At 27.9% G+C, this 20,310-nt stretch overlaps 1 protein-coding gene across 2 annotated transcripts in view; it reads right to left on the bottom strand.

Annotated features, from left to right (window-relative positions):
• Positions 1 to 1,483: 1,483 nt before the first annotated feature.
• Positions 1,484 to 20,310, bottom strand: part of LOC100166146 — a 22,173-nt gene continuing 3,346 nt past the window's right edge. Inside the window, exons 2-26 of one of the 2 annotated variants that reach the window (XM_003246926.4) lie at positions 14,647 to 14,795; positions 14,472 to 14,554; positions 11,948 to 12,022; positions 11,561 to 11,867; positions 11,167 to 11,454; positions 10,876 to 11,105; positions 10,637 to 10,819; positions 10,403 to 10,551; positions 10,071 to 10,333; positions 9,873 to 9,999; positions 9,436 to 9,802; positions 8,898 to 9,003; positions 8,711 to 8,828; positions 8,554 to 8,639; positions 7,718 to 7,830; positions 7,593 to 7,657; positions 7,331 to 7,418; positions 7,009 to 7,070; positions 6,844 to 6,937; positions 6,638 to 6,778; positions 4,900 to 5,009; positions 4,769 to 4,839; positions 3,795 to 4,703; positions 3,301 to 3,730; positions 1,484 to 3,241 (exon numbers count right to left, since the gene is read on the bottom strand). In XM_003246926.4, the coding sequence (XP_003246974.1) occupies positions 2,311 to 3,241; positions 3,301 to 3,730; positions 3,795 to 4,703; positions 4,769 to 4,839; positions 4,900 to 5,009; positions 6,638 to 6,778; positions 6,844 to 6,937; positions 7,009 to 7,070; positions 7,331 to 7,418; positions 7,593 to 7,657; positions 7,718 to 7,830; positions 8,554 to 8,639; positions 8,711 to 8,828; positions 8,898 to 9,003; positions 9,436 to 9,802; positions 9,873 to 9,999; positions 10,071 to 10,333; positions 10,403 to 10,551; positions 10,637 to 10,819; positions 10,876 to 11,105; positions 11,167 to 11,454; positions 11,561 to 11,867; positions 11,948 to 12,022; positions 14,472 to 14,554; positions 14,647 to 14,767 (5,517 nt within the window). In that variant the 5' untranslated portion in view covers positions 14,768 to 14,795 and the 3' untranslated portion in view covers positions 1,484 to 2,310. Of the gene's footprint in view, positions 3,242 to 3,300; positions 3,731 to 3,794; positions 4,704 to 4,768; positions 4,840 to 4,899; positions 5,010 to 6,637; positions 6,779 to 6,843; positions 6,938 to 7,008; positions 7,071 to 7,330; positions 7,419 to 7,592; positions 7,658 to 7,717; positions 7,831 to 8,553; positions 8,640 to 8,710; positions 8,829 to 8,897; positions 9,004 to 9,435; positions 9,803 to 9,872; positions 10,000 to 10,070; positions 10,334 to 10,402; positions 10,552 to 10,636; positions 10,820 to 10,875; positions 11,106 to 11,166; positions 11,455 to 11,560; positions 11,868 to 11,947; positions 12,023 to 12,103; positions 12,264 to 12,349; positions 12,938 to 14,471; positions 14,555 to 14,646; positions 14,796 to 20,310 lie in introns of those variants that run through there. The other variant, XM_001942797.5, reaches the window with a different exon arrangement.

Here is a 20,310-nt window from a genome sequence, read left to right on the forward strand (position 1 = left end):
GATACGTATCAACCAGCGATCAGTCTACGACCTAGCCGACACTCGACTTTCAAGAGTCGTATCAACCGAAGACCTATCTACGAGACTATCCGCCCTATGGCGATTCAACTCGTATCGACTAGCTGGCTGTCTGCGTCATCGCCGCTCCACGGCGTATCAGAATAGTATTGACCGACGATCGTTCTACGAGTTTGTCGCTCCACGATAATAATATTCGTATCGACCGGTAACCAGCATACGTCCGCGCCGTCTCTCGAGTCTCGACATCGTATCGATTGACGACAGCTACCCAGTCCCGCCGCTACGCGACTATTGCGACTGTGACATAATCGACGATCGATACACATCAGACAAGACCAGCGACTCGTGTTACAACTCACCCACGGACCAAGACAGAATCCATAGCCGAGGATTAACCATCAGCACGGGGCATTGGACTGACGATCAACGACGTAACCAAAACCGCCCTTTTCAGGGCGACCACGTAAGACACGACCCCTTAGCGCGCCTCTTTAGGCCACGCTCTATACAGGTCGAGCCCCACGAGCGGACGACACTTATACTCAAGTGGGCTTAAGACTATACTTAAGAGTCGATCCCACCCCTGGATTATATAGGCTAATATATCATATTCCTATTGTTGTATGGGGCCCGAAAGTGATATTCGATCACTTAGCCCTACACTCTAAATCGTTGTACATATATAATATTTATATTCGTCTATATAGAAGTAAAGACCAAATTAATTTACATCATAACTCGGAGTTAAAACTTCATTTACGGTCGGCACGCGTAATACCTACGTGTGCAGTATCAGAATAATATGTACATATTAAATTTATGTGAGGGTATAAGGGTATGTCAAAATGTTATAAATTATTGATTTAATAAACGATGGTGCATGGGGGCTAAGCCATGGGAAAACAGTTCAGCTCTCATGTGGTTTTGACATACAGAAAAAAAAGAAAAGGTAGGTCGTAGGTGTTATATTCTTCTTCTTAGATTTTAAAATAATTAAAATGTATCCAACAGATACTATGCATACTTAATAACATACTTTTTAATATCATTATTTTGAATTTATTCTTACAAACTTGTACCCAGACTAGAGTTTTCAGGTTCATCAAGCAGATTTTCGTAATCCCTATGAGCTCTAAATGGTATGCTTTGTTTACCCATGTCCCATAGTAATAATAGTATTAACAATTGGTAATAATCGTGAACGATTTTCCTTGGTGAGTGTATTATTTATGAAAATCTTTGAAAATGATAATATCTTAAATAATATTTTACAATATTTCCATAATTTTTTATAAAATAAGTTCAAGGGGGGGAGGGGTATTTACCCTATTACCCCCCTCCCCCTTGGATCCGCCACTGATATTAAGTAGTGGAGGTTAGATGGGTAAATTGTCGAGGAACAATAAAATTCACTGATTATAATATTATATTTAGACACGCACACACACAAACAAAAACACGCTTTTTCTTCTTCTAAAATTGTATTCTAAAACATTTATTTATAAGTTATTTGAATATTTGATCCATTTCAAAGCGGAACTCTGCACTTAACATAATACAATACTGTACTGCCGATCATACAAAAATATTTAATACTATTGACATAAAAAATAATAATAATAAAATTGAAGTTAAACACTTTAAACTTGCGTCAGTCTCAAAAATGTCTTTTATTTTGGAAACAATGGAAATTGTAATACATTTCAAACTGTTCAAACTATATTTTTTATACAACTAAAAAAATAGTTAAAATTTTCAAAAATGTAGATTAAATGACGACAATTCGTATTCTTATATAATAACACGTAATTAAATCTTTTTTTCAAGATAAAAATCTAAATTAAACTATGATGAATAAGAAAAAACAATAAAATAAATAATCTCACTCAAATAAACCTAAAATAATAAAATAATATTAAATTAAACAATATAAATAAAATTATTTAGTAATCATAATTATGTTTTAAAGGTCAAAATTAATTATGACAAAGTATTCATAAAATTTACTATTCATTGCAATATTTAAATTTGTTAGTATTAAACTGTTTTGAGTCTCTTAATTCAATTAGGTAAAGATTACCAGTCTATGATGACTCTTAAATTACAAAATTCTATTTAATACAAAAAAAATATGTGTAACAAGATGAAAAAATATGATTGCTATCCAATATTAGGTTATTATACAATAACTGGTATTTTATAGAAATAACAAATATAAAAAGGAGAAAAAAATATTATGTGAAAAAAAATGTATGTAGATAATAGAATATATTACCTAGTTTCTACTCTTTAAACCCGATTGTTAGGACTTGAACTGATCCACACACGATTATCTTTGGCATTAATGTCCTTCTTCTTATTATCCTCAATTTTCTTCCATAAAGTTGCTATCTTACTAGTGACTTCTTTCTTTTGACCAGATGTTGTCCTAACTGAGCACCCCGAACTTGTTGCTGATATGTTCGAATTTAAACTAGTATTGCTATTTGTCTTAGCCACTCCAGCCATGGTCGGAAGACTACTATTGCTACCAGCCCATTGATCGGCACTACTTTTTAAACTACTATTACTAACTGAATTACGAACACCACTAGAACGCATATTTGTAGTAGACTGTTTATTGGTCGGTGGCTTAACCAGATTTGGTACACTAGTATGTTTTTTTCCAGTAGATCCCGGAGTAGGTATACGAGATTCTTCTTTTACAAATGTACCTTGTCTTTTAAGGGGAGTCTGCTTTTTGGTAGGTGTTGACTGTGAACTTTTAGAGGTTGTAGGGGATGGTTGAGGACTGCTTCGAGCTACTATCGGTATTCCACTACCCCGTGATTTTTTCTTACCTCTAACAGCCTTCACTTCTGATGGTTTAACAATTCTAGCTGAAGATACCCCAGTATTTGACTCATTACCATCACTGGAATAACCGTCAGTACCTTCTGACGTGGTACTTTCATCAACATGATTTTTAAAGTTTGATGTTAAGTCATTATCTTTTGGTCGGATTTGCACAATATTAGTAAGGTCTAGATCAGCTAATGTGCGTGTACGAAATCTATCTTTTTCAGATGATCTCTTAATTTGGAATTTTTCTTTTGGTGATCTTTTTTTTATGGCATCTTCAGAAGAATGAGAGTCTGATTCATTCAGAGGTGATGACCTGGTTTCAGGCTCCATTGAGTTTTCTCTGCTGTCGTCAGAAGTTATTGTATAGGTATTATACCTGGAAATAAATATTACAATTTATTATCTACATACTATTTTAAATAATTATTTATTTACCTGTCCTTCTTCATGTTTCGCTTTTGTTTAGGTGTTAATCGGCGCCTAATTTGAGCTGGACTAGAATGATTAGGATCTGAAGACATTTCAGATGATGGAAAATCATCTACCAAAGTTAAATCATCCACAGCTGTATAATACTGAGCACCATTCGACTGGTCGACTATTTCAGAACGTATACTTGATATACTGGTAATACTGTTTTCCATCTCAAAATCAGTAACCTCATCCATGTATGATGGAGGGTTAATATTCTCTATGTTCGTACAACTTCCCAGTGAATCATTTCTATCATTAGACGTTTTTCTTTTTTTATCAAAACCACAATTAGATTGAACACTTGTAGTCATGGATAGCAAACTATCCATGTCTGAAGGAGGCTTTATTGCGTCCAGATGTGTGTCTTCAAAATCTAAAGAAGATATGATACCTAAAACGAACAAAAATACAATATTAACAATAATTTACAAAAAATATTAAATCTATATTTTTACCCATTTCTCCTTTATCCAGTTTTATACATTTTGGTTTAGAATTCTCTCCTGCGCTTAAGTAAGAGCTTGTGAGAGTAGTAAATGTTAACGTTTCATCATCTTTCCATGTGGATTCATCACTTTCATCCCGTTTATATATAATTCCATCAATAATATCTCCTGGTGTAATTGTACTCGTAGACTCACTAATTTCACTTTCTGATTTAGGCCCAAAAGATTTTTTTAATTTGTTTAACACTGGTATTTCTCTTTTTTTATGAGTTGATCCTCTTTCAATGTTTTTTATTCCTTGGCTAATACAATTATTCAATAAATCCTCTTCATTTTGTTCAAGTGAACCATTTGTCTCTTTTGATTTTATTTTTTGTAGATTTGTCATACCTGCTTCAATACACTCGTTTAACAAAGCTACTTGTTCATTATCAGACAAATCATCACCATTATTTTTCAATGTTTGTTTGCTATTCCTAATTCCAGCAGCTATACATGATTCTAATAACTCTACTTGTTGTTCATCAGTAAGATCACTATCTGGTTTCTTGGTTCTTTTTTTAACAGATAATATTTGTAATTTGGATATGGCTGAATTATTAATACCAGTAGCTATACACTGATTTAATAATTCTTGCTGTTCATCATCAGGCAATTCATCAGTAATTTTTAAAGTTGTTATTTTTTCAATACCGGCATTTATACATTGATCTAATAAGGCGTTGTTATCATCATCATCATCATCATCATCATCATCATCATCATCATCTTCAGACATGGGTTCACTATTTAATGTATGGGAATCATGTAGTGAATGAGATCGTGGTATTCTGTTATCACATTTACTAGAGTCATCCAATGAAAATTCACTATCTATGGAATCGGTCGACATTCGTTTATTAATAACTGTTACAGGATCTGTAAATATGAAATGTTTTAAAACTTATAAATTGAAACAAAATGAAGAAATAAAATAAACTTACCTTCTATTTCAGAAGAATTAATTGAATTTGATACATGTGATTCTGTTGAAGGGGAATCCAATACTAATGATCTGAAAAACAAAATTAATTAAATTATAGGTGTTAAATTTAATGTTAAAGAATAATCAAACCGTGGCAATGATATGTTTCCTGAAGTGGGTATAGCAGAAGTTTGATTAAACTGAAGATTTAAATTTCCTAAAGGTCTACCCGTTGTTTGATATGAACGTTTCTTGCCAACCTAAAATATTATCAGAATTTAAAAAGTATAATATAAAAACTAGTTTTTTCAAACAATAGAACAATCAAATTTTAATTTTAATACAACATTTTCAAAGTTTTATTCATATTATTAACAATGTGAAAAATTGAAAAATAATTTAAACATTCCACAATATTACTTATTTAATCAGTTACTCTATTATTCTGTGACAATTTTAGTGATTTTAAAAATAATACTAAATTTTTAAATGTAACTAATTGTTGCATCCACGATTTAAGATGGTACTATTAAATCCGAGGTTGCACATTAATTTGTTATGCGGGTAATGTGTTTAAATCTTTCAGAATCTTCCAATAACATGACTTATTCATATGTATGCATGTATTTTCATATTATGTATGTAGAAAAATTATTTTAGCACGTCATAATATTTGCGAGGTAAGTGTTTACCTCATCCGAGTAAAAGAGATATCAGAATACTAAATATTTTTGTTATGTATAAATGTTTTATGCACATATCCTGGTGTGCAGTGCTTAATTAACTGTACCCCAATAATTTTTTTTGTTCTGAAACTAAAACTAACTTGCATCATGATAAAAGTTTAAAAAAAATGTTAAATCAAATAATCATTTTATTGTATCAATATTTTAAAATTCTCATACTTTAAAAGTTGTTAAAAATAGATTTTGAAAAAAAACAAAAGTAATCCCTAGCTATTGTATTAAACACCGGACATTTTGTATACGACTAGCAAACTCTATTTAGCAGAATAATATATTAAATAACGCTGACATAAAAATAAGTTGCAATAATATTAGCTGAATTAAAGTTGACTTAGTAAACAAACCAATTACCCAAGTACAAGTTTATGCAGTGAACATGTAAGGCTATTAAGCATGAAAAAAATTATTTTTTAATTTTTAATTAATAATAGATTGAAAAAATTAGTAAAGCTATTTTAATGAGTTTGTCACTCTGTATACTAATTTAATTAAACTAAGGACTTTTACCTAAATTTATTTTTAGGTTCTGGTGCTCAATTTTTGATTAAAAAAATCTTAGGTCTTGTTATGATATTTGAAAAATAAGGTTAGGGTCCAGATTAAATCAGTATTTAATGGTTCTGATTTCTTTTTAATTTATACTCTAGAATCTGATTAATTATTTATAAATAAATAAAATATAAATATCTATTTAAATTTTAAGATTTCCTAAGAAATAAACAGTTCTAAACAAAATAATATTAGTTTAAAATTATAAACACTCCTTGATCCTTATAAATATGATCACAGATAAAAACAATAACATAAAGTATTGTTGAAAACCCTGATATTTTTAATTAAAAAATAATTTCCGGTTTTTTTTCTAACATTCCAAAATGTTAACTGATTTTAATTCCAGAGCCAGTTGCATTTGCTTTGATTTCAGTCCCCTAAATTAAACTAACCAATTATTATGTAAAACAAAAATATTCAAGTAATTTACAAATATTTTTGTAAATATAGTTTAATATAATTAAGTATAATATAATATATTATTGTATTGAAAAATATTGTTTGAATGTTTAAATTATAGAGAATTTACATGAATTAAAAGAATGAAATAACAATGTTAAATATTATTTATATTGATGAATATTAATTACCATTTTCATAGATTGTCGAAGAATAACATTAGTTTCTGATCCATCTTCTGAAGGAGTTATCATTGATAAATCTGAATGTGAAGTAGCTGTACTTATGTTTGCTGGAGTTCCTTCTGTACAGAATCCAATTATCTCATCACCCTAACAACAAAAACAAAAGATTTTGAGACTAACCCTTAAAATTTTTTTAGTATAAATTATTATACCTCATTTTCAGATATTTTATACTGTGAATAACTAGACTCTGGACATCTGTCTACTGCTTGGCTAATGCTTTGCACCATGACTGGAAGTTTAGATCTAAAAAAAAGTAGTAAACAATTACGTTATGAAACAATTACATTATGATTATGTAAGTTATTTGTGCCAACCTAGCATGAGGTATAAATCCTGGATTTTTGTTTTGTAAGTACGGAAAAGTGGAAGAGGGTGACTGCAAAAAAATAAATTATTAATTAAGATTTATTTTATATGTTTCACAAGACGTAATAATTGTTGAGTCTTGTTTACTCAGAAAAAATCCATCACAAATGAATCAGCAAACTCAAGTGAAAGTTATTTACTGCCTACAGATCAATAATACTAACAGAAATCAATTATTCACGGTCTCAAGGTTATTATTACTCTCAAATCATATTTAAAATCACAAAACCGTTTTTTCACTTTTATTTGACATATGAGTTTTATACTTACTTCGAGGAAACCATCAGGAGTTAACAGGAAAGATTTAGACGTTTTATCAATAGATGGAGATCCATATTGCTTACCATGCAATACATTCCTAAACAAATTATAATTCATTTTATTAATTAAAACCATTAATATTTCTTATTTTATTATAGGATTTTAAAAAATATAAACATTATTGTAATCCACTCAGAATAAATTGAATATAATGTTCAATTATTTCTTTATAAATAAAAATTGTTTTTGATAAATAATATTGTATACTCACATAGAATTTTTTTCTTCATTCAATGATGGTAACATACTTTGGCCTTGAATATATTGTAATTTGATCTAATAATAAAAAATAAAACTGAAAATTATCAAAGTTATTTTGATTTGTTTAATACTTACTCCTGGAAGATCATCATCAATGGTCAAGCTACTTAAACTAGTACATTCTGAACCTTTGCCAGGCATTTTTTCTTCTTTAAAAATAGTCACACTGTCTTCAAAAACACTTTCACCTTAAACAATGAATATAAGTAAGTTTTAACTATCATTAAAGCTTTTTCACAGTTACTGTAAATTTTAATCTTATTTAGTATTAAAAATATTAATATAGTAATATAATCAAATCACTACTTTTCTACATTTTATTTGGTAAATTAGTTTTAGCTTTAGGAACATTGAAAAGAAATAATGTAAGTGTAAATTCAAGAACCGGTTTTAACCGAATTAATTAATAAAAACAAATTCAAAATGGAAAAAAAAATATATAGTTGCAAAAATATAGTAGTTTATGTAGCTCCCAAGATAACCAAATTTAAAGTTTACTAGTTTAGTGGTTTGTAAAATCTGCAAATAAACATTTTTACACTAAGTACTAATTAAGTTGTAGATTCATTTAAAATAAATTAAATTAACAACATTCAGAGACAAGGACAGCTTATGTTGTGCGAAGTGGCCATCCAATGATGGGACACATGAAAAATTATAAATTATTTAATTTATAAATTTTTAATTTTATAGCAATTTATAAGTATACAAGCTATTATAATTAAAATATTGATATACTTTACATACCAATAAAAATAAGGAAAATTAAAACATTTTTTCATGATTGAGGTTTATAAAAGATACTTTATACTCTACTTTGTTACTTTATGATTAAAAATAATTATCATTTTGTTTTAAACCTAGTAAAATAATAAAATTTAAAAAAAAAATAAAAATTGACATGTAATTACTTTTGAAACACGGAGGACTTGGTGGAACTGTTAGAGTTGGTGAATCTGGAATTTCACTTGGTGTAACTAAACCACTGGTGATGCGACTAAAAAACAAAAACAAAAGAACATACACATAAAAGATGAACGTTATGAAAATCACAAACTTCAATTATACCTGCACTCACTAACAGCAGAACTACCAATATAACCTTCTTGGGGTTCACAGCTTCCGAGTGAAGCAATAGAACTACTCCTTGAGAACATCAAAGGTGTTTCAAAAGTCACCATTTTACCTAAAATTAAAAAAAAACAATACAAATAATTTTTTCAAACTTATTTTAAATAATAATATATATTCTTACCATCTTTTAATTCATTTTTAGGCTGAGCACTATCTGGTGTTTCACTACCAGAATTGGGTACATTCATACTTTGTTCAGGGAGGCCTGTTCCAGATTCATTACGATTCTAAAAACAATTATTAGAATTGTATTAGAAATTAGGCTAGTCTTAACATGTTTGATGCCATGAACCCAGCAGTGATCATATCGTACAACAACCCTTTATTTATTTAACATATTCTTTGATTATTCCAATTAATACTTTTAGCTATATTTTTTTCTTTAGAAAAAAGATTTCAATACAGTTGAAAATTGGCAATAAACTTTAAAAATAGATATGCTGTCTATATTTAATTTTTTTAATTTTTAGTTTTTATTTCAAGCTTATAAATTACTAATTGAAAAAAATCACAGCAAATACACCTATTTACCGTTTATTAGCATTTTAAACCAAAATTTTAATTATGTACCTATATATTTTAACAATATGCAGTCATTAGTAATTAAAATGTTTGATAAATTACCAAATATTAAGTTAAAGTATAAATACTTGAATTACCTTATCATCTAAGCCACATTTCCTTAAATCTGTATATGATGCTGCATTAGAAAAATTGTAGGGAGTACCTTCTGTACAATAAGTCTGTGTTGTATCGCCGGTTAATACTTTTTCACCATTATCATCATCTTCACATAACAAACTATAGTTAGTTGCTTCATCTAGTGAAGTCTCAGTATATCCATTGGAAGATTTTTTGACTTTCTCTTCAAAACTAATATTATTTTCTATTTGCTGAATAGAATCTTCAGAACATTCTATAGAAGAAGGTTCAAATTTCTCATTTTCTGTTTCTGTCATCATACAGTTATTGTTAATTTTAATAATATCGTAAGACTGCTGTGAGATTTTTATCAAATTTGGTTTCCTAAAATAAAATTATATTAAAATCAATTCTACTGGTTAAACATAATTTTCAAAAATTAAAAACAACGTACACAGTAACTTTCAAATCATCACTATCTGTTATAGTTTGTATATCTTTATTAAAATCCTTTAAATATGTATTATTAGCAAAAGCAGAAGTACTCTTAATTGAAATATCTTCAAGATTTATGTTCAGATCTAAATAAAAGTATTATAATACAAAATCTGTTATTCATGTTATGTATTATTTCTTTATCATTTTAGCTAACCTTGATCGGTATTATATGCAGGCATAGCATTCATAAGATTATTAAGTGCAGCTGATGATCCAGTCGCAATCATCTTATGTTTAGAATGAATTAAAGAGCGTAACATAGGTATAATTCCCAAATTTATCATTGTAGTTTGATCACGAATATTACGTGCCGATAAATTCCAAATTGTCCCACATGCATTACTCACAATTGTTAAGCTTGGAGACTGTAGCTGTTGCATTAACATTTCAAGTACATTATGATGTCTTAAAATATCACTGTTTAAAAATGTACAGAATAAAATACATTATTATTTAATATAATGAATGAAATATATTATAAATTACCGATATTCTTCATGAGATGCTATAACACATGAAATATTCCTCAATATTCCTCCAGCATTTTCTATTATTGTAACCGATTTAAAAGGACTTGTTCCACTTAATGTTTTTATCAAAAATTCAATAGCTCCATCAACTTTGCATATTTCTTCCTAGATAATAAAAATATTGTTTAAAATTAAAATTATTATTATATGTCAATATATCACAATGTAATATGTATATTATTTAATATACTTTATTTTCGGGAGAGTGAGCAGAGAAATTCCAAAGAGCAGACAAAAATGATTTCATTGTTGTTTCTTTATTTGCTTTCATTGAGGCTTCCATTAATGCTTTAACTGCACCTACATCACGCAAAATTTCTTTACTAGGTGGATCAGCTCTCCATGATAAATTTCGTAAGACACTAGCTGTGACCTATACAAATATAATTTATATAATTTATATTTATTTATTTTTCAATGTTTGAATACTTGTCTGAGGTCTTCACACTGTATTTGTAACTGTAATATTAAAACTTTGAGGAATTGTTTAAAAGAACATAAAAGTGTTTTGGTAGTAGCATCACCAAACGTTAAATTAGTTAGAGCCATGCCAGCATATCGCCTTAGGGTTACACATTCTGAACTAGATTCCAAATCTGATTCACTCCCATGAACTTCATGATCAACTTGAATCAGTCTAGTAACAGTATAGATTGCACCTTAAAAATAAAATAAAATATTACTAATTAAAATATATAATTACATGCAATAAATACATACCTAATAAACACATCGCAAATCGATGTTGACTATCAAAAGATAACTTCATTAATGCTGCAATCGCAGTGATGGGATGTTTGCTAATATCCAATTGTTTAAGTACAACAACTGGTGTATCACAGTATTCTCTCATGCTTTCCAATAACTTGTAAACACGAGACTCTCGGCGACCTTGTTTTTCATCTTGATTAAAAGTTACAATATTTTTTAATGCTTGACTAGCATTGTGACGAACTACAATATCAGCATTCATATCATGGACAATTTGCACAAGCAATGGAACACAACCTATCAACGTAATATAATGTTTATGAATATCTTTTAACAATATTGTAATTCAAATAATAATTATATTATAACACACAAAATACAACTAAATCAGAAAACACCTTACCTGTTTGTCTCATTGCTGCACAACAATCAGGTGATTTGCTCATAGCTAAAAGAACTGAGACTGACTGATATGAAGATTGTATTGAATTGTTGTTTTCCAATAATGACAAGAGATTATAAACAATTTCTACTTTAGCTCCTAACTGTTGTTGGCTGCTAGATCTCATTGATAGACCTTTTTCACATTCTAAAGATGAAGTTTGAGATCGTAATAAAGATGAATCTGAAGACAAGTTTGTGGGTCCTACGCTGTGCCACATATTAAATTTTTTGTCAGCTAAGATGCCAGGGGGTGTAGGTAAGCAACCCTTAAATAAAAAATGAACAGCAATTACAATATAAATTCAATATACTATCAGGTCTTTTCATACTCATTTTTTCAACTTACATCAGGAGATATTTTAGCTTCATCTTCTTCTTTATCTTCGGCCATAGATCTTTTTTCTTTATCTATATGTTGATTCTACAAATGAATACAATTTATTAACAAAACACATACTATAAAATATATTTTTATTTTAGAATCAATTCTCCTCATGCTAACCTCATTTATCATTGTGAGGTGACTGTTATTATTGTAAGAATGTTTAGCACTATGTTTATTGTCATAAAACGACTGTGTGAATGACCAGTTATTAGCTTGTCTATTGTCTTCAACATTGCATAGTGACAAATATTGATATTGAGTTTTAGATATAGAATGTCTGAAGTAATATGAAAATAATATGAGGTAAATCAGGTTGTAATTATGGAAATGTTATATCTAAAAGACAAAGTTTAGCAAACTTACTTGCTTGATAAGACATTATTATTTTGACCATCATTATAATCTATCTTACTATAACTGCAATTGTCTGAGATTTGATTGTTATTATTGTTTTGAATATGTTCATTATCATTCTTAGTAGTAGTACTCCAGCGAGTTCTAGGAGGATTAGAAAGCGACCTTACATGATTTAAGCTAGGTGATGGAGGTACAAGAGAAGAACGAGATGATGAGGAAGAACGAATAGGAAGTCTAGATTTTCGATCAGAATACATTTTAAGTCTCCAATTGAGACGGAAAAAAGAAAATTTATAACTTTATTCAAATGTAACAAAAACGTGAATTAATAATAAATTATGAATGATGACATAAAATAGTATTTGTAACAAACTATCAAGGTATATTGCGTATAAAGTTTTCTAGATTGTGATCAATATTGTAACTAGGGTGAATTGAAGGGGAGTGGCAATCAGCTGTGTGTGGTTATGGTGTATTTTACCCCCAGAGAGAGACACTTCTTTTTGTTTCTTACAACATTAGAAACACAATAAGATGGTTTCTTTACTATTTGTTTATAAAATCATACTTTTTAATAACTAAAGAAAATGTATTGGTCTTGACATTTTATTAACAATTATTTGGTATTAACTGTACATTTTTTTTTTTAATAAATTTAATAATTGAGCTTGTATGATAAAATTGTTATTGTTATTATTTTTAGTTGTTATATAATCTGAAGATTACACTCGTGTCAAAGTGAATTATTAATTTACATTGTAAAATATAATATCCTAAAATTGTTATAAAATATATAGAAAAGACACAAAAATTACATTAATATAACTAATGCTGGAGGTTTTTTTCTCAATTTAAAATATAATTTATTAATTAAACAATACTTAAAATTATATGAAAGTAGATACTTACTAAAAGTACCATATTCAAAGATAACAATAAAAAATTGTCAAGGACATTTTGTTGTGCCATAAAGACATAGGAATATGTTATAGCAATAATATGTTGTAATTTTTTAGAGACAATCTTAAGCTATTTTTTGAAGTCTTCTAACATTTTTAGGAAGTGTGACAAAAGATAGGTATTTGTTGAGAGTCAACTTAGGAATTGAATTTTAAAATATCATGATTTAGTCAATTAGTCTTAGTGAACATTTGGAAGCAACCTATTAAGTTTTACGGAATGGACGTTTTAGTAGCAAACCATAATTCTATGGGACTAAATAATCAAATGGATTATGAATTTATGGGTAGTAAGATTTTAAATATAACAAATGTTAAGCTTGAGAAATAGCTGAAGTTGTAAACTTAACAAATTGATAGATCAAATGGAATTATTACAATAGGCATTTTTTTTATTTAATAATATCAGATAGATTAAATAGATTGGGATGCATTTACAATAAAAATAATGCGGAGTGAAATAACTGGGTTTTAGATATTTTTTATACAACAAAATATTTGTTATTGTTGTTTAATGGTTGGCTGAGTTTAAGATCATTTAGAAATAATAACACTAATATGAAGAACTATATAAATTATATATATTATTTTAATGATGGCAATTTCCTGACAAGCCTATAAGATTTTTTAGTGAATATGACTGAAACATAAAGTGGAATAAATACAGTTGACAACAATTATGTAAGTACCTAGATTGGGGGTTCTCAAACTTTTCATAGTATGACACATTTCGATGTTTAAATTTTGGCGATCCACAACATACTAATGATCTTTTTTTTGTTTATTGTTAATTGCAACTTTTCGTAATAACTTTTAGACTAGTAGTATTGTGGTGACATGTCACTGATACATGTCTTGTAAACTGTAACCATTGCAGATAATGATCAATGATAAAACTAAATTCAAAGATCTCAGTACATTATACAATATTGGTCAACAGAAAATACTGTATCATATTATACTCGTATTTTCTTTTTAATATAATATATTATTTGTTACAAAAAAAATATAAAATTATTTTTAAGTTTCAAGCGACCTATCAAAAGTATAATAGTTTTGGAACCTCTGAACTAGATGACACCTTGTTAAACATTCTTACACAATACTTGTCAAATTAAGTCATTTATGTGCTATAAACTAAATGAGTAAATAAAACTAAAAATGTTTACCTGTTCAGAACTAGATTTGTTTTCTAGGGATAATGTCATTTTTGGTGACATATCTTTTGATGGCATTCCTTCGTTCAATTCAACTAAATATATTAAGTTTTAGGAAACGTATTAATCAAAAGTCTTTGAGAATTTTCTTAAGGTCACTATAGTCTATTTCAATGCTAAATTGTACCTGGGGGTAAATGTTGAGCTAATAATGGTGTATTCAATTGCCTTTGAAGTTGTCTGGTTTCTTGATTAAGACTGCGCACTGTTTCTAACAGCTCTTCATAGCTGGAAACTGGAAGTGTCATATCTCATAACTATAAAATAGTATTTTAACTGAAATACAAAAATATCGCATTTAATAATTTATTCAAGCAGTAAAAAATTGTATTGTTATTTATTATTAATGGTTACACATTACAAAATATATTTATTTACTTATTTCTGTAAACAATGTACCTATGCTATTTCAAGGACAAGATGATTTCATGGTCTAAAGCTTATATATATATTACTTTATAATATAATTTGATATATTCAATTTTTAAAGCATTAAATAAAATATTATTCTTCAAAATTTGAAGAAAAATCTTTCTAAAAAGGATATTCAAGGTTTAATAAATATGTCAAGAGTATAGGTAGTAATTCAAATCCATATAAGGATAGTAACTGCATACTCTAACATAGTTCAATCTTCATAAAAAAAAAACAACAGAAATTATTAAGCAATTTTAAACAAGTTTTTAAATAAATAAAATAGGTGTCATAACTGTAGTACAGGGGCTAAAATACTATGTTCCCCTGAAAACCAAAGTGTGTTCCCTGAATTACAAATGTGTGTCCCATGTTTTATAACGTGTTTTTAATATTAATGTTAATATTGTATTATAACAGTTTATTCGTTCAACTAACAGGCCCAATAGTATTTTCTAAACATCATATTTGTTTTTTTAAAAAACCTTGAATATTCTTATAAAGTATTTTGTTACATAAATTATATTCTAATTGATATAATAACCTACAAACATACAAACATATTATCTTAGTTTTACTGTAATGATGAATATGGTTATTATAAGGAATATAATCTCATCATACAATTTTTACTTAATTAATTAAATTGATAAGATCAATAATTAAAAGAATCATTTATAAAAGAAAGTTATTGATTGACAATTTGATACTCTTATATCATAGTCAACAGTATTGTATTTATATATAAAATACTGAAAGGTACTTAAAATGTTTATAATGAATAGTGCCATATTGTAATAGAATTCACAAGGAAAATATCATTCAGGACAAAGGGGCATTGATTTATTGTCGTTAATATATATCCATTGTCAAAGAAGCAAAGAAAAATAGTTGTATTATGATTAGCTAACCTATAAACATGTAACACAATATAAGAATATCATACAAAGCCTATCTTTTTTTTATAGTACAATTTTATACAAGTTTTATATAGTATAAAATATTAGATTATACTAGCATTATTTGCATAATGCATAGGTAGACAGGTATTAGAATAAATTAAATGATAATATTAACTAATTATTTTAATCACAAAGTTAAGTTTTAACTCTCAAAAATAACATCTCTCTAAAATATCTTTTTAGTTCTAGACTATAGCTACTGGCCAACCTAAAAAAGGTACCTGAACTGTTGTTGGCTTTCAATATAGAATGTTTCAAATAAGAGTGTCCCAATTGTCAGTTTTCCACCTAATTTTGTATAACCTAATCTATCTAATTTACTTGTTGTTCTATATACATTCTACAGGTTAAAAATTCTATGAATAAAGCAATGTTTATATTAAGAGTAGTAGGTCATACTTCAGTTTTTTACATAAAATGTAATAATAATGGTAGGTAATAGGTATAGTATTTAATCTTTAGAATAAACATAACATTAAAATTCAACCCTGATACAGCAGTATTAATGTCAATCATCAATTAAGAGGTATAACCAAGGGCCCCACAAGGGGGGTTGGATCTGGAATACAGGGGCTCGACTATTTTAAAGGGCCCGTTGAAATTAATTTGTAATTTTTGAAATGTTGATAAGAATACTTAATTTAAATTAAATAATATTTTATGATACAAATGTATACTATTGTATTATAATTATAATATATTAATTGAGTAATTTTGTTATTTTAAGCTGTGGGTTAATCATTGATTACTTAGAAACTGTGTATAGGGCCTGCAAAAATATTTAGTAAAGGGGCCCAGAATTTGATGTGGGCTGGGTATAACAATGAAAATCAAGATAATGAGTAAGACAATAATACATTTTATAATGATATTAGTAATGCTACATTGAGGAGGTATGAGGAGCACGTGAAAAAATTAAAAAAGCCATAAAATAGTAAAATAGACCACAAAGAATGAGAGAACACTTGAACACTCAAAGCATAATTGAGTCTAGATTCTAGAATTTATACATACATGATAAGAATAATTATTAATAATGAGGGAATCAATCTGCCAAATATTTTTTGGCAGGTCTCAGATTTTTGTACCCAAAAAATAACAATTAACAGGTGTTAATGAGGTAAGGTAAATTGTATTGAATCTAATTAGAATAAAATATCAGTTGGTGTCGGTTAGTGTAAACCGAGGTGTAAACACTGTAAACCAAATCTGAATGTGATGAAATTAATATGGTTGTAACCCAAATTTTTTTATAGAAATTGAATACCTACCTACAAGAACTTCTTTAGAACATTTTATATACAAACATTAATGAATACTATACATAAAAATATTATGTGAAACAAAATTAAATAATATAGGTACAAGGTACCTATCTAGATAGTGAATAAATTATAAAAGTAAATTATGCTTAATTATTAATATAGGTAAGTGTATGTCAGGATTTTAGGCTTGTTATAATATAGCAATTACCTTGTGGGTATGTAAATGTTTACACAAACAGTGGATAAAACCAAATTATAATTAGTATCCTAGATGACACACTTAAAAGAAATTAGAGTCCATTATCGTTATCAATAAATTAACTCTTATTAGTTATTAAAGTTACTTACAAATAGAGAGCCATAATACAGCTAGTTCTCTACTTGAAGCTATTAAATGTTTTGGGTAGCATCATCATACATTATTAATTTTTTTTAGAAATAAATTTAAAAAATGTATACGTATATTATGCAAATCGCTGAAAAAAAGTCCCAATTAAAATTAATGAAAATATGTCAAAACTGAAGTATAAATATGTTAAAATTGTATTGAAAAATATATTAGTTACATAAAAAATTGAGTAAAAAAATCATATAATATCATAAAAAACGTTAATTACTTAAATAATAATAAGTCTAAAATAATAAAATGTAATACAATTATAGTAGCTATACCCAGAGCTATACCTCTTTCTTATGTTATGATTTATGACTGTTAAAAAGGTCTGTTTATAGGTATACATTTTATAACCTATTATTATACCTACCAAAAAACATTTGTTTTTATGTAATGTTCCTAATCAAAGTTCAAATTATAAGTATCTATAGTAATTTTGTATATATATTATATTTTATTTATATATACCTATATAAATATATATATATTTAATTAGTCTACTATATTTGAAAAACCATCTAGAAAGAATTCCTATTACCTATAACAAACTAAATTTTTTTTTAAATTACCTTTCAATTTATGAAGAATAATTTATAATATGAAACTTTTTATATTTATCTATACAATTTGATATATACTATATTATCATTACACTAAAACTAAATAATAAATTACTAAATTATAGCAAAAGGCAAAAATATGATGTTCATTAAGGAACTTGAAAATTAAATATATATAATATTATACAGGGTGTATCTTATGTCATTGTACTCGGGGTTTTAACGATTATGGAACGATGACATGGAATTTCGTTAAAACGAAAAAAGACGTGTTTCTTTATTTTGAACAGGCAATTTTTTTTAATAATTTCAAAATTTTTAAACACACAGGTGTACCAATGGCAAAATCAACTTTATTTTTTCAAATGGCAACCACTATATTTTTTAATGGATTCTTAAAAAGCTTTTTTTTTGATAGTCGAATCATCAATTTTGGCTCGCTAAACTATGGTTTTTTAAAGATTAGTAAAATATGCATTAATACTTTTAATTGAAATAATGGGTATAGGTTTAATTTACAAGCGCCAAACAATTTTTTCTTATAACTACCTTTTGATACACTTCAACAGTTGAATCTGTAATACTAATGTTACTAAACTAGCGAGTCAAAATTGATGATTCGACTATCAACATTTTCATAAAAAAAAGTTTTATAAGAATCCATTAAAAATATAGTGGTTGCCATTTGAAAAATAAAGTTGATTTTGCTATTGGTACACCTGCGTGTTTAAAAATTTAAAAATTGTTAAAAAAAATTGTCTGTTAAAAATAAAGAAACACGTCTTTTTTCGTTTTAACGAAATTCCATGTCATCGTTCCATAATCGTTAAAAAAAACCCGCGTACAATGACATAAGATACACTCTGTATGTTGCTACGAGCATATGGAGAGTGCCATAAACCAATATAAAAAAAAAATGTTTTCATCTTTATCTAGATAACATTATTATAATTTATCTTTATCTTTATCTAGATAAAATTATATTGATCTAGGCTCAACGCTGCCCCCGTACGTGGAGTCGAGAACCTCCTATCAGATTGTATGGCGCATTTTTCCGGCGTTTCGTTTTCCAAAAAAATGTTACGCTTTTTACGCCGTTTTTTACCTTTCTCATCCCCGTCATCCCTTTCTCTATTCACGTAGTTTGTTTTCGAATCCGCCGATATGCTGTTTGTACGCCTTCGTAATCGCAATCGCCGTCGGTCGTAATTATTGCTTTTTTTCAATTCGCCGTTTGTGCTTTATTCGCCAAGTTTGAGTTTAATTTCTTTTGAAGCCCGTGGATATGCCCCACCCCCCCATTTACGTATTATTATTACTTTAAAAAAATATATTTATCAAGTTTCAACTGTCAACCATATAGTAAGCAAGACGTAAATATGAATATACATCTTACCAGAATGAATTCATTTTTGAAAAAACATTGTATATTTGCATACCAATTTTCATAAATTATCTTTAATTTTTCGGTAAGAGTATGAACTACTTGTATGAAAGACCTTGTATTAAATTGTCTAACCTTATAGCTGTAATAGGTACCTACACATTTAATATTTTATAAGTTTTGAATTACAAATTAACTGTGGTTTTGACGAAATTTGAACTTTAAATGCTTATAAAAAAATAACCATGATGCCTATGTATCGTTAATATTTTAGCTAAAATAAAAACTTACGTATTACATTTTTAAGCATTTTGACCGGATAAATAATTTTTTATAGGTATGAATCTTTCAATAGTCAAATAAATGATTTGGCAACGCTGCACGTAAATTCGTTCTCAATCGTACTCTTTTTAGGGTATTTTTTTGGTCAGCGGTAAGTTCTTTGTTAGTTATAAGTATTCTCAATCGTTTGGCCAAAAAGGTATAACGTTCTCAATCGTTCGATAGCCGGTGAAACACGGCCGTCCATCTCCCAACTTTTTTAAAAAATGTTTTCGATTTATTTTTCATATAAATAGATTATTATACACTCAGGGCCGTATTCAGACCAGGGCGAGAGGGCATGGTCCTGGGGTGCAATTCTAAGAGGGGTGCAAATTTCAATACTACTTAAGTAATATTTGAAAAATGTTTTTTTTTTCATTAAAAATATAAATTTACCATCTATTTCACAAGGTATAATAAGTAAGTGTGGTGATATAATATAACATATTTAAGAGGATGTCAGCGCACTATTTGTTTTCTCTCTCTGG

Source organism: Acyrthosiphon pisum, chromosome A1 (assembly GCF_005508785.2).
Source record: "Acyrthosiphon pisum isolate AL4f chromosome A1, pea_aphid_22Mar2018_4r6ur, whole genome shotgun sequence".
In the NCBI taxonomy this organism is placed as follows: Eukaryota; Metazoa; Arthropoda; class Insecta; order Hemiptera; family Aphididae; genus Acyrthosiphon; species Acyrthosiphon pisum.